General features: G+C 42.4%; 1 protein-coding gene and 2 pseudogenes across 22 annotated transcripts in view; 1 reads left to right on the plus strand and 2 right to left on the minus strand.

Annotated features, from left to right (window-relative positions):
- Greb1l (GREB1 like retinoic acid receptor coactivator) overlaps positions 1–19,362 on the minus strand; it is a 233,555-nt gene that overhangs the window by 52,959 nt on the left and 161,234 nt on the right. For 19 of the 22 annotated variants that reach the window (XR_015442405.1, XR_015442404.1, XM_021265171.2 and 16 more), the window contains 8 exons: positions 14,124–14,240; positions 13,346–13,465; positions 12,150–12,287; positions 10,212–10,397; positions 5,309–5,635; positions 3,341–3,469; positions 2,642–2,776; positions 2–199 (listed from right to left, as the gene is read on the minus strand). Coding sequence is in view for 20 of the 22 variants with exons in the window: in XM_021265171.2 (XP_021120830.1) it covers positions 2–199; positions 2,642–2,776; positions 3,341–3,469; positions 5,309–5,635; positions 10,212–10,397; positions 12,150–12,287; positions 13,346–13,465; positions 14,124–14,240 (1,350 nt within the window). In the remaining 2 variants the exon portion in view is untranslated. The remainder of the gene's footprint in view (position 1; positions 200–2,641; positions 2,777–3,340; positions 3,470–5,308; positions 5,636–10,211; positions 10,398–12,149; positions 12,288–13,345; positions 13,466–14,123; positions 14,241–19,362) is intronic. The other 3 variants (XM_087189769.1, XM_087189762.1, XM_021265178.2) reach the window with 2 other exon arrangements.
- LOC147830156 (U4 spliceosomal RNA) lies at positions 2,187–2,269 on the plus strand (annotated as a pseudogene).
- On the minus strand, positions 14,253–19,287 carry LOC106010036 (uncharacterized; annotated as a pseudogene).

Consider the following 19,362-nt stretch of genomic DNA (forward strand, 5'->3'; position numbering starts at 1 on the left):
CCTGATTGTCGAACCCGCTGCAGAGTCTGCTGGACCAGAATCTCCGATCTCGGGACAATGATGATGAAGTCCACTTTGCTGAAGTGGCCGAGGTCCAGGCTCTGGGTGCCACTGTCCGCAATGGCACATACCTGGGATAAGAGTTTTCTGGCAACTGTAAGCTGCGGTTGATAAATTTGGAAGGTTTCATTATCTAAATCTAAAATTAAAAAGAGTTACAAGAACAAGATTAATTTACTTCTGTGATGGTCACTGTGAATCCATATAGGGACATAAATGCACGGTAACTAATGCTCCATCACTGAGAATTCTCACTTGCTCTTCTCATCTGCTGTTGAGTTTTAACAGATTTGCCTACTTCCTCCAAAAACTTGGCTGAGAATATGTGCTCAGGAGTTGCATGTGGCATTTTTACAGAATTCATTATTTAAAATTGATGGATCGTTCTACAGATCCCAATTCCACACCCCCTGGCCCAGCCAGTGATGGTGGAGACCGACTGCAGGTTCAGGTTAAGCCGGGACTCATCAGTAGACAGGGCAGAGTGGCCAGGTTTTTGGGAATCTCGGCATAGGCTACTGCCGGAGCCCAACTCCAACTTCGGGAAGGAGGTGACAGTGTAACTGGGATCATGCTGGGTTGCTTTTCTGGATGGCACTGCCGTCAACACCTCCTCTACAGCTAGTCAACTGCAACCCAGTCTGAAATTGCTCTTCCAGTGACTGAACAGTGGAGGTCACAGAGACACAACCCTCACCTTTCTTCCCACTTGACTGGTCTTTGCCAGTACTTGTGACCTGGCAGGACTGTGTGCTTCAGCCTGCGCCAGTGCTGAGGCCAGGACTATCTGAGAAGACTGACCCGTGACACAGCCAGCTGGCCTTTCAGTATGTGATATATTACACAACACTGTCCAGATACTCCGTCCCTGTCAGTAGCTTTTTATTGCAAGCTATAATCAGGCACTCAATCTCTGGTATGCTTGCATGCAGATCCACACGCAGTGAAAGGCAGGAAATGTAAGGAAACACCTGAGCAGGCAGTTTTTGATTCCTTAAGACAGTGTTGAGCTTTCAGAGCTTTCAGTGACAACAAGCAGCCTGCTGTGGCCACGTGTGCCATAGGCTTGCCCCCACTGCCTTAAGGGCTGCTTTTTATCAAGAACACATGTTGGCATTTGACTGGAACAGAATCACAAAGGCCTAATTAACCTATGCTACTTAATGTTTTCTAAAATCAAACTATGATGTAGGTGAGGCAGAAAGTAGTCGCGTCACTCAGGTACAGCGGAGACTGATACAGCAGTCTCGCAACAGGCAGGGAGAGCCATTAGCAGAGCCCCGAGATGCACATTTTAGTAGTAAGACTGGGGGTCCATCTCCACAGAGCACACTAGCCTAGCATGTGCAAGTCCCTGGGTTCGATCGCCGGCATTGAAAAAAAAATCCCAAATAGTTTTTTGCCTACAAAGACTACTGAGCAAAACAAGTCTGCCTTCTGATGCGGTTAGGCTGCTATTTCCTTCATTTCACAGCTTTGGTGGGCAAGGACTAAACATACGCACAAATTGATAGGGATTACCTTAGCAGATTTCGAAGTTTGAGTTAATAGAAAATTATCTTTAAGCAACATTTCGTAAGTAGGAAACCAAGGCTATGTGCTTCAGTATGTACTGGATCTGTAAGTACTCGGGGAATATTTAAATTCTTTATTTGTTAACAATTCAAAATGAATATAAACACGTTTTAGATAATCTGGACGATCACTTTATTACCAAATACTATCCAGAAGTCAGAACGTTTTATGGCCTGTGTTTGCATTTGTTTAAGGACTGAGCTGATGCCAAGCCAGGCTACTCTTATTGCCCGAGGTGACCCTCATATATAAATGACACATTCCTACAGAGGCAGGCCAAATGGCTGTCAGCAGCAGCTGATGTGGATCTGTTTCCTATCTATCCTTTCTCCTGTTCTTTTTCCTCTCCTTGCCTGTTTTCCCTGTCAATCAATGAACCAGGGAAGGAATTTAACCCAAAGGAATCCAATCTGACCACCAGACTCTTCCCACTTGGCTCACGGTCCATGCTGGGCGCAACAGGCAGGGGATGGGTTGCTACAGCTGCTCTGTCTGCTGGGAAGACCGCATTCTCCCTGAGATTACGTGGGTTTTATAAGTCAGAAAGTGATAGTTTTGTGCAGTGGCAGTATCGTAGCCAATGAGGTTTATCCAAGACACGATTATTGCTAATTGAAAACTTTTCCCATAAGTCAGAAAGTGAGCAAAGGAGCAGAAGTCTAGGTCCCTCAGCAAGCATAGCAGCTTTCTGGCATGGCTGGTGGAGCTAAGGAAAAAAATAAAAAACACTTAGGATCCTGGAACTTCTCGGGGGGGAAAGAGACCATTTAAGATAAAGTGTTTGACTTTGGTTTTAATTTTAGGAGACTTTTACTAAAAAGAAAGCCTTTGATCCAGGCCCCTGGGTATGGCATTTTTTCCTTTGAACCAGATTTGTTACACAGACAATGAAGTGCAGCCTGTTGTGGTCTACAGCTTGAGGACTCCCCCAAACCCTGAGTGACTTAGCTTCAGTAATGTCTGTCCCAAGGACTGCCTTCCCCCTCTCGGTCTGAGGCAACATTACCCAGGTTTTGTGTGGGAACCATAGCAGCAGCCTCCTGTGGCGACACACATTCATTGAGGTCTCCGTTGAAAGGGGTGACCACACTATCTCCTCTTCTTTGCTGCATTTTTTCTAACAGCCTGTCCAGGTCATCACCTGTGTCAAAATAAAGTGGACATAAGACGTTTACAAAGAAGGAAACGCTTGTGTGCCCCTTATCACTCTCCAGGGTGAGGAGTCAGGCTGGGTTTGCATGGAGATTTGTGGCTCAGCCAGCAACTCATGTCAGAGTTTATGCCTGGTGACCTCTATAGCAGTCTCTACAGTAAGGGCTGTCCTTGCTGGTATCATATTCACAACAGACAAACTTTCACATGCTGTGTCTCCCTGGACCTCCACAACATCCAAAGCGGACAGAACGGGATTATCCTCTCTCCACATGACAAATGAGAATGCTGGGCTCCAGGGAGAAGGAAGGATGTGCCCAAGTCATTCACCAAAGGGGCCGCTGAGCCGAGGCTTTGATCCCAGTACCCATGTGCCGTCCTGTGGACCACGCCTGCTTCCTGTGGTACTAGTCACAGGATCCTGAGGATAAACTATTCCCAAGAAAAGGTCAGCTGGCAGGCTTCAGCTCCAAGTTCATCTCAACAGGCTAAGATTGAAACTCAGTCATGCAGTCAGAGGCTGGCAGTGTTGCCAAATCTTACAACCACTCACCTAATGATGTGGTTTTGAAATGTGATGCCAGGAAACTGACCTTTCCTGTGATGAGCTCATAACTAATTTCCTTCAAAAACTCACTTGTGGTGAGCATGCTCTCTGCCAGAGCCCGAGATTGATGCTGACCTGAAGAACAGAAGAGACAACTCATCAGGGGAACGAATCACCATAGTTGGAAACAACTCAAGGATGTGATGACAGGCACTAGATTCAATATCACTGGTCATTCGAGAGATGCAAATGAAAACAACGCTGAGGTTCCACCTCACTCCAGAAAGAATGGCTGCTATCAAGAAATCAACCAATAACAAATGCTGGCGGGGGTGCGGGGAAAGAGGAACCCTGTTCCACTGCTGGTGGGAGTGTAGACTGGGGCAACCACTGTGGAAATCAGTATGGAGAGACCTCAAAGAACTAGGACTGGAAGTCCCATTTGACCCAGCTATTCCCCTGCTGGGGATCTTCCCCAAAGAATTCAAAGAATCATACCACAGTGATATATGTGCACCCATGTTCATAGCAGCACAGTTTGTGATAGCTGAAACTTGGAAACAGCCCAAATGCCCATCAACTGGAGACTGGATAAAGAAAATGTGGTTTTTTAATAAAATGGAGTACTACTCAGCCATAAAAAATGAGAAATTAGAGACATTTATAGCTAAGTGGATGCACATTGAGGCAATACTCTTAAGTGAAATAAATAGGACACACATGTGTAAATACCAAATAGTTTCTCTAGTGAGAAACTGAAAGTGTAAATAAGGACTAAAAGGTATAATAGATAATGTGAAATAGGAAGAAAAGGGGCAAAGGGGAAGGGGAAGTGGGAGGGGTAGGGGAAAAGGAAAGAAGGGAATGGAATTAATATGAAAAAATGGAAAAATGGAAACAACGTCTTTGTAAATAGGGAGGGATGGAGGGGTAGAAGGGAGGGCAGGGGAAGGGGGAAAAATAAGAACCAAGAGAGATTATGTAAAGGTGCAAATTCCCAATGATGAATGTCACTATATTGTATACCTAAAATGTATCAATAAAATAAAATTTTTTAAAAAAGGAAAAGCATTGGGGGTCAAAAGATGTGGACATTTAATTAATGACATTTGAAATGCCGATGTAAAAACTATAGACAACAACAGGAAGTGTTTATAATAGAGCACTAGGTGATCAAGGGAGAAAATGATGTACTTAAGTTTGTAATTGTGAAAATGTAAACAGGGATATGTTCAAAGACTAGGGAAGAGTGTAACAAAGTATAAAATCATTTTCTATGATTATAAATATAAACATTACTGTTTTTACAAATGAATCTGAAAAAAATTAACGTAGCACTGTCTGGTGATGCTTCCTAAAAATCCGTACAACACAGAAGGGGGGGCAGACAGGCATTTCCAAAGGATGAGTGTGTGGCTGTTTTCATATAAAAAGGTGAGTGCCATCCAGTATAGGCCGGAGAAAAGCACAATTTAATTCAAATGGCTACACAGGGTGGTGCCTAGTAGAAAGGCAGTACAGAATGGGGAAAAGAGCCCTGCACATTTTGTAATGTACTAACTTTCAGAACACAGTCTTTAGGGTTAATATTCTAAAATAGACTCTTCAGTGAGGAGGGGAATGCATCAGCTAAGTTCTGGCACTCTGACTAACGGGCACAGGCCATCTGTGCCACTGGCTTTGTCACATGTCAGCATGTAACATTTCCAAAACTTTTTAAAGACAGAAATTACATGCTACAAGGGTATCTGTTACATGGGTGAGCTTTGAAAGAATGCTCCCACAGCCAGCTGACAGGGGTGCTGGCCAAGCTGAGAGTCTGATGTGAGGAGGAAAGGAATAGTTAAAATTAGGAGGAAGAAGCCAGGTTGGAGCAGTTCACCCGAGGTCCATTACACGGACGCCTGAAACAATAACTACTTTTTAAACGACAGATGATTGAATACATTAAATAAACAATTAAAAAGAACTCACCCAATACCACCACACAAAATTCATTTCCTCTGATTTTTGAAGCACAAATTGCTACAACATAATCTGGAAGCCTTTGGTAGTGTCTCATTTCACTGAGAATCCGCAAAGTCTCTGAAATGCCCTCGGCCAAAGAGTTTTGGGTCACAATCACATGAACCAAGTCTTGGGACACGCTGGCGATTAATCTAGCAAGCCAGGGGAGCTGTCCCGGTGACACTGGGACACAGGAGGCGCCCACCTGTAGGGCTCGCTCTCTCAGAGTAAATTCCTGCATAGCTTTCAGCATAATCTGCTCAAATTCTTCCCTGAGAGGTATCTGATCAGGACCTACATTGAAGAGAATTACAACTAGAATTTAAAAATCACTGGTAAAGACACCCACCCAGCCCCCAGTCTGCAGTTCTTCGAAGCCCACCATACTTCAACTCCAAGTAAGTGCTTTTCCCTGCAGGTCCCAAGGATGGAAACCCTGCTAACCACTTCCCATCCTGAAATTCCTTCTCTCAGTCTTGCTTTTTAAAAAACCAGGCTTCTTTTCTCCTTTACTCTATTCCCGATCCCTTTAGTAGAGGGTCTACTACGAGAGAGAAAATCAGTTCCACTGTCTACCCTGGGAGACCGTCACTGCAGGTACTGGGGAGTGAATCCTGCAGCTTCACACTGAGGTGTATCTCCAGGCCTTTTAAAAAACTTTTTTCCACCTGCCTCGCAAGCGCAAGGTCCTGAGTTCGATCTCTGGTACAAAAAAAAAACAAAAGCAAAACCAAAAAAACCTTTTTATTTTGAGACAAGTTCTCACTAAGTTGCTAAGTTGCCCAGGCTGGGCTGGAACTTGTGACTTGCACATGTGCCATCATGCCCGGCCAGGTAGCAGGTTTCTTGACTTGATAACCTGGCATTATGGACACTGTTATTGACTAATAAAATAGAAGCAGAACTACTGGTGCATAGTTAGGTTTAAGTTTCAGTCATTTCTCATTTTATTCATCAGTACTCTAAAAAACACTTTAATATGTTGTATCTATATCTAATTTTGAAAAGAGTGTCTTTATGAATATTAGTTTTTACTACCAATCTATACATTAGCCCCATACTTTCCCCAGATACAGAATGCTTTCATCATCTAGTTATTTCTTGGTGTTCTGGATTGTTACATATGGTATTTGAGCTGGGTGTGGTAGCACACACCTGTAATATCGGCAGTCTGAGAGGCTCAGGCAGGAGAATCACAAGTTCAAGCCCAGCCAGGGCAACTTAGTGTCTCAAAAGAAAGAAAGAAAAAAAGACATTTGGCCTCTTCCTCACCCTCAGAGAAAAGTTTATACTGTTGACCTATGGCCCTTGGAAGTAGGGGATTTTTAAAATTCTCTTTAGAAACTCAACCAGTCTTTAAAACAAGATAACCAAGTCAATGTATGGCATTTTAGTGTAACAAATTATGATGTCTACATTTACTTTAAATTAAAACCAGCGAGATATATTCACTCCTTCTATTTTGTCATTTCTTTTGCTGTGTGAATCTGAGACTTGAAATTCAGGCTCCCGTCAATAGACACAGACTCTAAGTGTTTGTGGCCTGAGACTGGGCCTTGGCTTCAGACCCCAGGGCAAAAGTCCCCTTACCAAAGAACCCAGAGATAAGGAATTGGACTTCTCTCTGGTACCTTGAGTGATTAGTCACTCCTCTTCTAATGGGGATTTAAGTGGCCTCATGGCTCTGCCCATCTTTTCTGGGAAAGTAAGAAAATGAGGGGTTTTGATAATGTTCTTAAAATAAGAGAAATTAAATAAAATATGATCCATGTCACAAGTAAATAAATTCAAGAACATGGCTTTTCCAGGGTTGATTGGGGGCCAGGGAGAGTTAGAAGAAAGGGATCTTTGTAGATGTGTTTCTCATCTATACCTAGAAACAGCACGGAATCGGTAATGCTTAGTGTCAAGTTTGTTCCTGTGTCCTCCCCTCTGCTATCTAGGGCGAGGTGATGGTGGGTGCTGGTTTTTCCCCCCATTTTCTTGGGTATCACAAGACTCCTGATCCCCATTGAGCTGTGCCAAACTGGCATCACAGTTAGTGGTACACACTTAGGGAGCTCGAAGTGGCTAGATTTGTACTTCCTCATGATAGGAAGGTGGGGGGATATTTAATGTTTTCTTTTACCAGAACATGACAGCTCAAAGCAGGTGGCCTTGACTCCAGTTCCCTCCCTGTTCCTCATTGACAAACCGAAGGCTCAGAGCCCTGGTTCATGGTTGTGATGCTAAGACCCATTTCAAATCAGGACTGAGCAACATATCTTATTAGGAAGCATAACAAATCCCAAATATAAAGGCATTCTGGGAAAATAAAATTATCCAACATATTCCCAGCAGCCTCTGTTACCTTAAATTTCACTTTTGGAGAGTTCTGACTGAATTACTGTTAGGAATCGAAAAACAGGGAGAAGACTCCGGATTAAGGGTGGGAAGAGCTCTCTAGGAGTAAAATGCTTTGCTTCCACTCATCGACCCTCATGCTTTGCAGTGGATTGCAGGAGACTTTGTCCACATTTTGCAAGCCTGATGGTAGTAATTTTTCCTTCAGGTACTGATCTCCAGGAATTCAGTGAAGTCCAGATGTCAGTTCTCATAGCTTTTCAGAGAGAGCAAGTTTGACAGGAAAAGGCAAGGTTCTAACAGACCCTCCAACCATCTCTGGGTTTGCTGTTTCATTATCTACTTCAAAAGATTTTCAAGATTGTGAAATAACAGAGAAACATTTAAAAAGTGACTGTGTGGAAAGGCCTGTTCCTTCTAAAGAATCTTGGTTTTCTTCTCTATTACCTCTACATATCTGGGCCACCGAAATATCATCATCACCATCCTTTTACAGGTTCAGATTTTTAAAATGTCTATTATGTTTATTCTGGTTGCTTCTGAAAATCTCTGAAGGCAAAATATTTTTTTTCATAAACTCTTGAATAGTTAGTTGAAGGACAGAGAAATTCCAATGTACAAAGTTTAGATTAAAAAAGAAAGCAAGCCAGCATGGTGGTGCACGCCTGTAGTCTCAGCATTCTGGGAGATGGAGGCAGGGATCACAAGTTCAAGCCCAGCCTAGGCAACTTAGTGACTTAGTAAAACCTTGTCTTGAAATTCAAAATATAAAGGGCAGTGGAAGTGACTCAGTGTGAAGGCTTAGGTTCAATTCCCAGTTAAAAAAAAAAAAAAGAGTGAGGGGAAAAACAGCTATTTGTGTTGGATATTTTAGCTGTTGAGAGACACAGTCAATTGGGAGTACAATTCTGGAGAGAACTGATCCTGTGGGCAGAAGAATCTGTAATTAAATTGAAAATTTCTAAGATAAGAGCTTTTAGTCATGTAAAGGCATCTTATTTTGACTAGGTGGTTTATTTAATTAACTCAGACTCTGGTTTTTTAAATCATTACTCAGGTTAAAAAAAAAAAGATACAGTGATAAATCCCAGTGGCTCAGGAGGCTGAAGCCCACTTGGGAAACTTAGGAAGACTCTATCTCAAAACAGATGGGGACGCAGCTCCGTCCAAAGGCCCTGGGTTCAATCTCCAGTATTAAAGAAAAAAATAAAAAAGATACAGTGATTGGCTTGTTCTATGAACTTTTTTTAAAAAACTGACTCTGGGTGCATCTAGAAACTACTTTCGGGGTTAGAAGACCATCCATAGTCCACAGTCAGTGTGTAGCAAATTAAAATTACGACACCAAATGAGTTGTAAAGCCAAGTGTTTTTATAATTTTATTACCTGCCAATAAGCACGATCTGCAAGTCCTAGGTCTGTCACGAGAGAGGTTCTCATGGAAAATCTTGCAAGTTCCAAAAGCCCATTCAAGTTGCTTGTCTGGGAACTAGTGGCTCTAGCCATGTTGTTATCCGATGCTACAAAGGCCGAATCTGGCTTGCTGAAACTTTTGGTTTTTGAACACTGTTTTATCCCAGTATGTTTATTATTTCTTAACACCAGAGTTTTTTCCCCTAACACTAAAAAAGATCATGAGGGCCAGGGATTTAGCTCCGTGGAGCTGTGCCTGCCTGGCAAGCACAAGGTCCTGAGTTCGATCCCCAGTATTAGGGTGTGGGGGGGATCATGAGAATGCATACGAAATTATTGTGTCATTTTATATCTCAAAACATTTTTCTAAGTAAATCAGTGGCTTGATTCCTGGAGTGAGTGTATAATTAGGCTGCATATTCAATGGACTGCTGCAGTTTGCAAAATAAAGGACATTTCAATGTAAATGGTGCTGAACAACAACAGCATTGTCAGGACACCTGCTGGACCCACTGTGGGGCGGAAGGGACCCAGCAATAGGGAAAGTGAAGGGTTCATGACCTGAGCAGCCCCCTTACCTAGAGCCTAGAGAACCTTGCAGGGAAGCCTATGGTTACCGCTTACCTGAAGGAAAGCGGGACTACATCAGAGGGGTGTGCCAGAAGAAAACAATGGGTTTAGGGGCAGCAGACACACAAAATAAAAAGGATAATTGGGAAAACTGGAAAATAATTGTCTAAAACAATGGCCACGCTAGCATTCCAGATGGCAGCTGTGCTTTCAGGAAGGTGGCCTGGCTGGGCTTCCCAGGAGAAGGGTGCCAGGGGACATTCAGGGTTTCTGCCTGCGTCGGCTGCTTTGGAGCTCTGAGGACACTAGGTGGAGCAATTCATCTCCATTAGGACCCAAAGAAGCTGAGCAAAGGAAAGCAGCGGAGCCATGGAGGAGAGCAAAAGGAAAAGTCTTAAGAGGATGGGGTTGAAGAAGAAGAATGCTAGAAGTGAAAGAAGGAAAACAGATAGGCAGATGGATGAACATGAAAAAGAAAGGAAACAGAGCTGTACAAAAAAGAATAAAAATAGCCACCAGCAAATGATTACCGAAGATAACTTACCAAGCCGCACAAGATACTGTATCGTCAGAAGGATCATGTTTTCTACACTCAGGAGTTGGCTGCCAGTCAACCCTAATTGTTCCAAATCTTTGTTTTCCAACTGTGGAATCTTGTAGCAATTCACCAGCAGAGGACTCACCACAATGTCACCAACATTTCCATAGAAATAGGGTAAAGTGCCATAGCCTGCCCCAACAGAAGCAGATCGATACAATTCAACATTTCTTTCTGTGATCTAACCGGTGAGCATATTGGTGAATGAGGAACAAAGACGCTTAACAAAATTCCCTGCCCTCTGAGATCACTACCAAAAGAAACAAACAAACAAACAAACTACTCAAATATATCCAGCCTCCGGATTCACCTCAATGTTCCAAATTCCAACTCTATATTTAATCAGATGAACATGAAGCAAAATATTCAGATCACTTTTCTGTTTCCCACAGAAGGGATCTGTTAATATTATATTGCTGCCATAGAAGACTGATGAGTTTGAAAAATGTTTCTGGATCCTCTGTAAAACTGTGATGATAAAATATCTGTGTTTCTTTTCAGATGAGAAAGTAAACAAACCACAATAACATATTTACTTCCTGAGGTTTTGGGGAAAATCTTTTGAGTAAAACTCAGCAACTGAAAGCAATATTCTGTCAGTTGCAGTGCTTGGGGATTCCTACTCCTTTTGTTATCTTAGTGACTTTTGCAAAAGTTTTCTTAGTGAAGCTTTCTTCCTGAATGTCAGTAAATAGCCCCAGATTATCTTGGAAGTAGATAAAATACAACCATGTTGAAGGTATACTCTGTTCTGGTGGTCTGATGGACATGACAGTTCCTCTGAGAGATTCTCTAAAAGTCAGGCACCAAAGAATCCCATGTTTTATGCATCTTTCCAAGGCTTAGTTGCATTATGCTAAAGTTTAGAAAGAACTTCCTAAACCATATGGGATTTAAACAACTGGGACTCCCAAATGCCTGTAGATCTGGGATCAGTGGAAAGGGGCCTGATAAAGGACAGGGCTTGAAACAAAACCTAATGGGTAGACTCAGGCCAACCTCAAGAACAGATAACACCTCATGCAGTCACACCCTACCTGTCAGGGTAAAGCAGATAGTCCCCTCCTGGCCTAGGCTGGCCCCACACTGAGAAGACTTGCAGAGAATCTTTTTTTTTTTGGTACTGGAAATTGAACTCAGGACCTTGTGCTTGCCAGGCAGGCAGCAGCACCACTGAACTACATCCCTGGCCCTAGGCGCCTTTCAATGTGGGTATGAAATGTATTCCATTAGTCCTGTAACCTAGGGGCCTCTAAATTTCTGTCCCTCCACTTCCAGGTAGCCTAGAAGGACAAAGACTCGAAATCGAAGGACACTGATGTGAAGGTGCTTCCCTGTGGCTCAGGTCTCCAACTGTGGGGCTTCTCGGTTCCCTGGGGTGAGGCTGGGAGCTGGCTTAGCTTGTTTCTTCTCCCTGTGGCTTAGCTTCCTCGACTGTAATGTCCCCTCCCCATCCTGTCCACTCTGAGCAACCTCCAGGATCTGGCTCAAACACTTCTGAGGAGTCTTAGGCCCTCAGGCAGGGTAAGTCCTCTCCTCTGAGTTACTTGAGCTCTTGGCTGTGACCCCAGGTAGCTCCCAGATCCTGTGTGTAGCAATGTCCTCATGGTATGTGGTAATGGTTGTTTACCGCTCACAGTGCTAGTGAGGGGTCAGGTGCCCCCACTGAACAGTACTTGAGGGCAAGAAGACTTTGCCTTATTCTCGGCTTCTAATCACATGTTTAATATAGCGAGAGGAGGCTGACCAATCAAAGCTCAAGGAATCAATAAAGGGATAAATGAATACATGCATGAATGTGTGAGTAAAGCCACAAATAATGACATAGGGAAACATTCCTAAATTCCAGAGAGCACAGGTACCTTGGCGTTTCCTTTGGCTTACCTATCAGAATTACTGGTCTAACTCCTGAGTTACTCAGCAGGTTTTCAGGAACCATTACAGTTTCCCCTGCAGGAATGGGCCGAGGTTGTAAAATTCCAGTTAATGGGGTCTGTGGAACTGGGGCAGATAAAAGGGGCTCTGGAAAAAAAAAAAAGTTGTTTAACAAGAAGGATTAGACATGAAAGCTGAAGGAAATACAATAAAAAACAATCCAGGTTAGATCTTATAAATACAGAAGTTTTATAAATCTACTAGTTTTATGGTTTTTTACTGAAGTAGTTAATGTGTATTATATAAAAGTAGGAGTAAGAAAAACAAAGGGAAGAAGAAAGCTAACTACGATCATAGCATCAGGAGAGAACTACCATTTGGCATTTTAGTGGTTTTCTTTCTAGTTGTTTTTTCCACCTGCAATCTTTGGGATTTTGTTTGGTATTTTTCTCCCCATTCCCCAGGTTACCAAAAGCATATCTGCCCACTGTGTAAACTTTGAAACTACAGACAAGTGTGAAGAAAGACAGCTTCATCATGAATCAGCACCACCTGCAGGCAACCACAGTAACACATTGGTATAATTCTTTGTATATATAAGATCTCTGCAGTCTTTAAAATTATTTAATTTAAACAACTTTAAGTTTTTAAAGAATCCGACCTGTGTCTTAGAAATGGTACACTTAAGAGTTGTCTATTAAAAAAAAAAAAAGAGTTGTCTATTTAGTATAAGGTAGACAAATGTTTGGATGTGTAACTGTGGACACCAAACAGCCACAGTTTGGAGAGCATTAAGGAGAGCCAGTTGGTCCTGCAGATTCTAGCCACAGACAAAACCACGGAAGCCAGGAGTAACATGTATAGGTCACACAAAGAACCAGACCGCTGAAGGGCAAATTGAACGCCATTACTGACATAGCGCATCCATTTGTGGCCTGTGAATGGCTTATCATTATTTTTTTTGGATTAAAACTAAGCTGAAGGCTGAATTGAAGTCAGTCAGTTGTGATAGTACAGATGCTTGTAGGGGAGGGAGATACGGGGACAAAATATTAGCTACTGTCAGTACCCTTACATAATTTTGGATGCAAGGAAGGAAATATACTTTCAAGGTTTCAGGGAAAGAACAAGACTGGAAGATATCTTTGCTAATTTAAAAAAAACAAACAAACAACTTTAACATCTACCTTCTGTTAAAATCTTACCGGTTCTTGAAAGGGGACGAATTGTAGGAACAGGTACAACTAAACCAGGTTGGGGGACAGGTGACCCAGGATACCATCCCCGGTGTCGTTTCTTTGGTGGCCCGGAAGTGAAGATGGTAGCTGAAGGCAAAAAGAAAGATAGCTTTGTCCTCCATAAGGTGGAAGAAAAGTGAACATCAAAGTGACAGGATTTTTACTTTAATTTACTCAGAAGGTCTAAGTTACTCTTCTAGAGGTGAAGATAAAAAGTTAAAAAAAGCCACACTAAGAATCCAACATCAGACTAGGAAGCCTAAAAATCTGTGTGCTGCTCTACAATTTTATTCCGATTATTTCATTTGATTCTATGACCAATGCTGGAAGCTGTAGGACAAGTGTTACACCCAGGGTCACACAACAAAGAGGAACAGTGAGTCCTGTGCACGGTCAGCAAAAGCCATGGTTTTTAAAGATGTTTTCTTATACTTTTTTTTTTTTGGTACCGGGGATTAAACTCAGGACCTTGCACTTGCGAGGCAGGTGGCGGAACCACTGAGCAAAATCCCCGGCCCTTCTTATACATTTGTTTCAACATTTAGTACCCAGCTAGGCTCTTGCATGCAAAATCACCAATATATTTAAATATCATTGCTCAGACTAACCATGATCTTTCAAGACACTGTATAGCAAGCAAAAGGAAAACTCCAGAGTGTGTGTCAGATCATTCACTGTTCAAAAATCTGTAGTGCTTCTCCCACAATGAAGTGCACTGTTTCAGTACTCTAGCCAGGTGCTGTACCTTGGTCTACAGATGCATAACTAGGTCGTGGTGACAAGGAGTAGCTCCCTGGGCGGGCTGGGGTGAAGCTGGACGCGGCCGTCTTCCCTCCGAGGTTGCTGTTCCCGTTTGCAGCATCTGTAGGACAGGAGGGGCTGCTCAGGACACAGGCTGGGAGGACACTGCTTTCTGCACGGCTGCTGCCCTCTGATGAACCTCACACTTGAGATTCAAGGAAACCTCACTGAAGGACTCAGCCCAGGCACATAAAGCCAGCTACAACCTTGGGAGCAATGCCTTCATTAGTTAGATGTCACATGTCGATTAAAAAACACATTTTCTAAAAATCATTTTCTAAGATCTCAAGAGATCTTTCAGAATCATTTTTTCCCTTTGGCTAAGTCTTGCTGTGTAGCCCAAGCTGGGTTATGTGACTGGGTAGAGTCCTATCAGTGAGGTTTCCTCGAATTCTCAAGTGTGCACTTGATCAGATGGTGGAAGCTTTGCAGAAAGCAGTGAACACACCATGTAGCCAAGGCTGGCCTTAGACTTGCAACCCTCCTGCTTCACCCTCCCAACTGCTGGGATTACAGGCGTGCACCACCATGTGTGGTGCCAGAATAATTTTCAGTGGAGTCTTTGGGGGTGGTGGAATAAGAGAAAACTACTACTATTATTATTATTTTTGGTTTTTGAGGCAGGGTCTCCCTTTGTAGTTCGGGTTGGCCCTGAACTCACTATGTAGCCCAGGCTGGCCTTGAACTTTGTGGTGATCCTCCTGCCTCAGCCTCCTGAGTGCTGGGATTACAGGCATGCATCACCACGCCCCGCTTATTATTATTTTAACATTGCATCATGGAAAAATCTAAATGTATATAAAAGGAGAGAGAATAACATAATAAACTTCTACATACCCATTATACAACTTCACCATTTCTTAACACATAGCCAATTTTGCTTCTTCTATACCCTGTACCTCTTTCCCCTGGCACATACACACATGTACGCTCTAGGTTTTTTTTGGTTTTTTTTTTTGGTATCGGGGATCAAACTCGGAACCTTGTGCTTGTGAAGCAGGCAGCGGCACCACTGAGCTAAATCCCTGGCCCAGCTCTGGGGTATTTTGAAGCAAATCCTTTTATCATATAATCTCTTCCATAAGTACTTCTATATGTGTAACTAAAAGGATTCTTTCAAAAGGGTAACTCCAATGTGTCATTACTACACCTAAAATTAACACTAATAGTCTATTAATATCATCAATTATCTCACCAGTATTCTAATTTTTTTCAGTTATCTCAGAGTGGTTGTTATACCTGGTTTGTTCAAGTTGAGACTGAAAAAGGTTCACACATCAGAATTTAGTTAATGTGTCCCCTAAACCTCTTTTAATCTAGAAGAGTTCCCCTTCTTTTTTTTCTTCTTACAATTAAATTTTTCCATTCTGAAAACCTGGCAGAATATTCCATTTTCTAGATTTTGCTGATTGGATACCTAAGGTGTCATTTAATTTTCTTTTGTTCCCTGTATTTCCAATAAACAAATAGATATAGATGCTTGATCAAATTCACATTCTTTTTTTTGCCAAAAAGGTCTCCTAGGTACTCCTGTACATTCCTGCCAGAAGCCGCACAATGACCAGTTTTCTCTTTTCTTATGATATTAAGAGTGATCAACAAGTTAAAGAATTGGCAGCCTAGGGCTGGGGATTTAGCTCAGTGGTTCTGCTGCCTGCCTCACAAGTGCAAGGACTAGAGTTTGATCCCCGGAACCAAAAAAAAAAAAAAAAAAAGAATTGGCAGCCTAATCCTTGCATTATGAAGTTGATCAGCCTTTCATCTGATGGCTTTCTTTTATTTATTTTGGTACCAGGGATAGAACTCAGGACTTTGCGCTTGCGAGGCAGGCAGCAGCACCACTGAGGTAAATCCCCCGGCCCTTTATTGACTTTTTTAATGCTGTGAAAACTGAATCCACTTTGTTTAAGTCTGTAATCCAACCAGAGGTGGGTCCTGCAGGAGCTGCTAGGCTGGAGTAAGAACAAAGGTGGGTGTGTAAATTATGACATATAACTGTTGAGAAGTTTTCTTCTTCCTCATCCTCCTTCTAGGTCTCCCTTTGTTCTCCTTAGACGGTGGACTTCTGTAGGAGTCCATCCTTATAGTTCACAGTCAGAATCCCCTCCCCATGTCTCTCCTTGGCTAATACTGTTTACCCTGACAATTTAACTATATGGTGGTGGCTCAGCTCAAATCAGTCCTGATTTCCCACTGTGATAAGTTAAACGACCGTGAGCAGCTCCCTGGATGTCTCAGGGTAACCCAGACTCAACATGTCTGCAGTCTCCTCCAAGGGAACGCTCCTCTGTTAGGCCAGCAAGATGGACATCAGCTGAGACTCCTTCCCCTTTGTGCTCCTATTAATCAATCAAGTCCTGCTGATTTTACTTCATGGGTAGCTCTCCAATCTGCCTCCTCTTCTCCAACCTATTCCCCTGGCCAAGGACCTCATCGTTTCTCACTTAGACCACTGAAGTGACCTCCAGCTAGCTTTCCCTCCTCTTGGATTCATACACATCGCTGCCAAAATAATCTAACACAAGTTCAAACCAGACCACGTCATCCCTGTTCTCCGTAAGTTACAGAGTAAAAGCCACGCTTCTTGGCTCGACCTCCCATGACTCTTCCCTTGCTCACCACCTGATCATCTCCTCCAGCTCCCTGAGTTGTACATTTTATGATTCTAATAAGTCCAAACTGTGGAGAATCTTTGCACGTCAGGCTCTTTTCTCCCTTTCCTTTCCCTTCTTTTGCTTTTAACTTTTGTTCTTGCTCTTCCCAGAATTTTAAATGCCTTTCCTCTACTCTTTTGTCGAGCACCTATCTTGTTATTGTTAAAGACCAAGCTTCTCCAAGAACTCACTCCAGATTACTCCCTAAAATCCTGGGCTGCAGTACACTGAAAATATCTTGTTATAGGCCTACCTCCCCCAGTAGACTGCAAGGATATTTGGGATCCTTATTTGCATTATGCCTTGTTTTTATAGCCTAAATTGTTGGTTTTAGGATATTTGTTTTTATGTACAAAAACCTTAAACATTTTCTATTTGTTTTAAAGTGCTAGTCATAGCAGATGCCTAAGAAATTCTTATTAAAAATTGTAATATATAGGAATTTCTTTTTATTGTTGATTACTGACTTTCTGTAAAAATTTTATTCACATTGAAGATCTTCTCACAACTCCCAGAACTCCTCCTTGGAAATTTTGATTTTAGTAATGTCTGAGATCTGAGCTAAATTTTCACTATAAGAATTGAACTAATTTTCCCCCTAGTAGCTTTCTAAAATAATGTAGCATAAATGTTGAACATTGATTAAAACTGTTTGTGTCCATCAATAGCATTCACAGCGTTGTTGTTCTGGCATGGTATCTCTGGTACTGAATAAAGCTGGTGTATGTGCTAAAGGCTTTTCCATATTCATCCCATTTAAACTGTCTTCCCTAGAATGGAGTTTCCCATGATTAATAATATCGGAGAGTTGGCTAAAACTTTTGCTGCACTGAACACACTGGTAGGACTTCTCCTTTGTGTGGATTCTCTGGTGTTCAGTAAAACCTGTGTCCGTGCTGAAGGTTTTCCCACATACATCACATTTATATGGCTTTTCACCAGTATGGATTCTTTGATGATTAGTGAGATCAGAGCACCGACTAAAGTTTTTGCCACACTGATCACATGAATAGGGTTTCTCCCCAGTGTGGATTCTCTGATGCAAGATAAGAGCTGAGCACTGACTAAAAGCCTTCCCACACTCATTACATTTATATGGCTTCTCTCCAGTGTGGATCCTCTGGTGTTGCTAAGGTCTGAGTTCTGACTGAAACTTCTGTTGCAGTGTGTGCATGAATATGGTTTTTCTCCGGTGTGAATTCTCTGATGCAGAATAAGGTCAGAACTCTGACTGAAGGCTTTCTCACAACTATCACAATGATGGGGCTTTTCACCAGAGTGCACTCTCTGATGGTTAGTGAGGTCTGAGTTTTGACTGAAACTTTTATTGCACAGATCACACACATATGGTCTCCAGTGTGTGTCTTTGATGCTTTACAAGATCTGAATGCTGACTAAAACTCTTAGCACAATCAGTACATGGGTAAGGTTTTTCTCCAGTGTGGATTCTCTGATATAGAATAAGATCCGAGCTCTGACTAAAGGCTTTCCCACACACATCACACTTATATGGTTTCTCCCCAGTGTGAATTCATTGATGTTTTATAACATCAGAACTCTGACTAAAATGTTTGTTACACTGGTTACATGTATAAGGCTTCTCTCCAGTGTGGATTCTCTGATGCTTAACCAGGTCTGAGCGCTGGCTAAAACTTTTACTACAATGACTGCATTGATAGGGCTTTTCTCCTGTATGGATCCTCTGGTGTATAATAAGATCTGAGCTCTGACTGAAGGCTTTCCCACTTTCATCACACTTGTAAGGTTTTTCACCAGTGTGGACTCTTTGATGTTTAATAAGGTCTGAGCTCCGACTAAAACTTTTAACACACCAATTACAGGGATAGGGGTTTTCCCCAGTATGAATTCTCTGATGCAGAACCAGGGCTGAGCTCATTCTAAAGGCCTTTCCACATTTATCAGATTCATAGGGTTTCTCCTGGTGGGTTCTTTGGTGCTGAATAAGGCCTGTACTACAAGCAAAGCTTTGGTCACATTCACCGCAGTTATGTTGTCTTTTTTTAGAGAAGTTCTCATCCTTTTCATTTGATTTATCTCCACATTTATAGAATTCTCTGCCTTCAGAATTCTGGAGAACATCCTCTCCAGAGCTGCCAAATTCTTCAGTCAATGATTCAATTTTTGCTGTAATTTCTTCTTCTGATGCTGGTTCTCCATCTGACAGAAAGTGATGTTCTTGAGATTCACAATTGAATTGGTTCTCCACACGTTGCAACTGGACACCTCAGGGAGCAACTGAAGAATTACCATTTCCTTTCTGGGGTTTTCTTGTCTACATAAGGGTCTGAGGCCTGGAGGCAACTGGACACCAATGGGCTCAGAAGAGAATCACTCTGCAGACTAGAAATATACCTTCTGAGACTAGGACACCAGAAACAGTCTCGAAGTGCCCTGCTGCTTGCTGTCAAGCCCCCCACTAGATAAGCCAGCCATCAATCCCCTAAGAAATTTTTTTGAACAGACTCAAACTGCAGTGTTTCTTCCACATAGCAGATGTGGTTCTGACTC

Source organism: Heterocephalus glaber, unplaced genomic scaffold (assembly GCF_053883595.1).
Source record: "Heterocephalus glaber isolate CG9 unplaced genomic scaffold, H.glaber_assembly_v1.0 deba00000331, whole genome shotgun sequence".
In the NCBI taxonomy this organism is placed as follows: Eukaryota; Metazoa; Chordata; class Mammalia; order Rodentia; family Bathyergidae; genus Heterocephalus; species Heterocephalus glaber.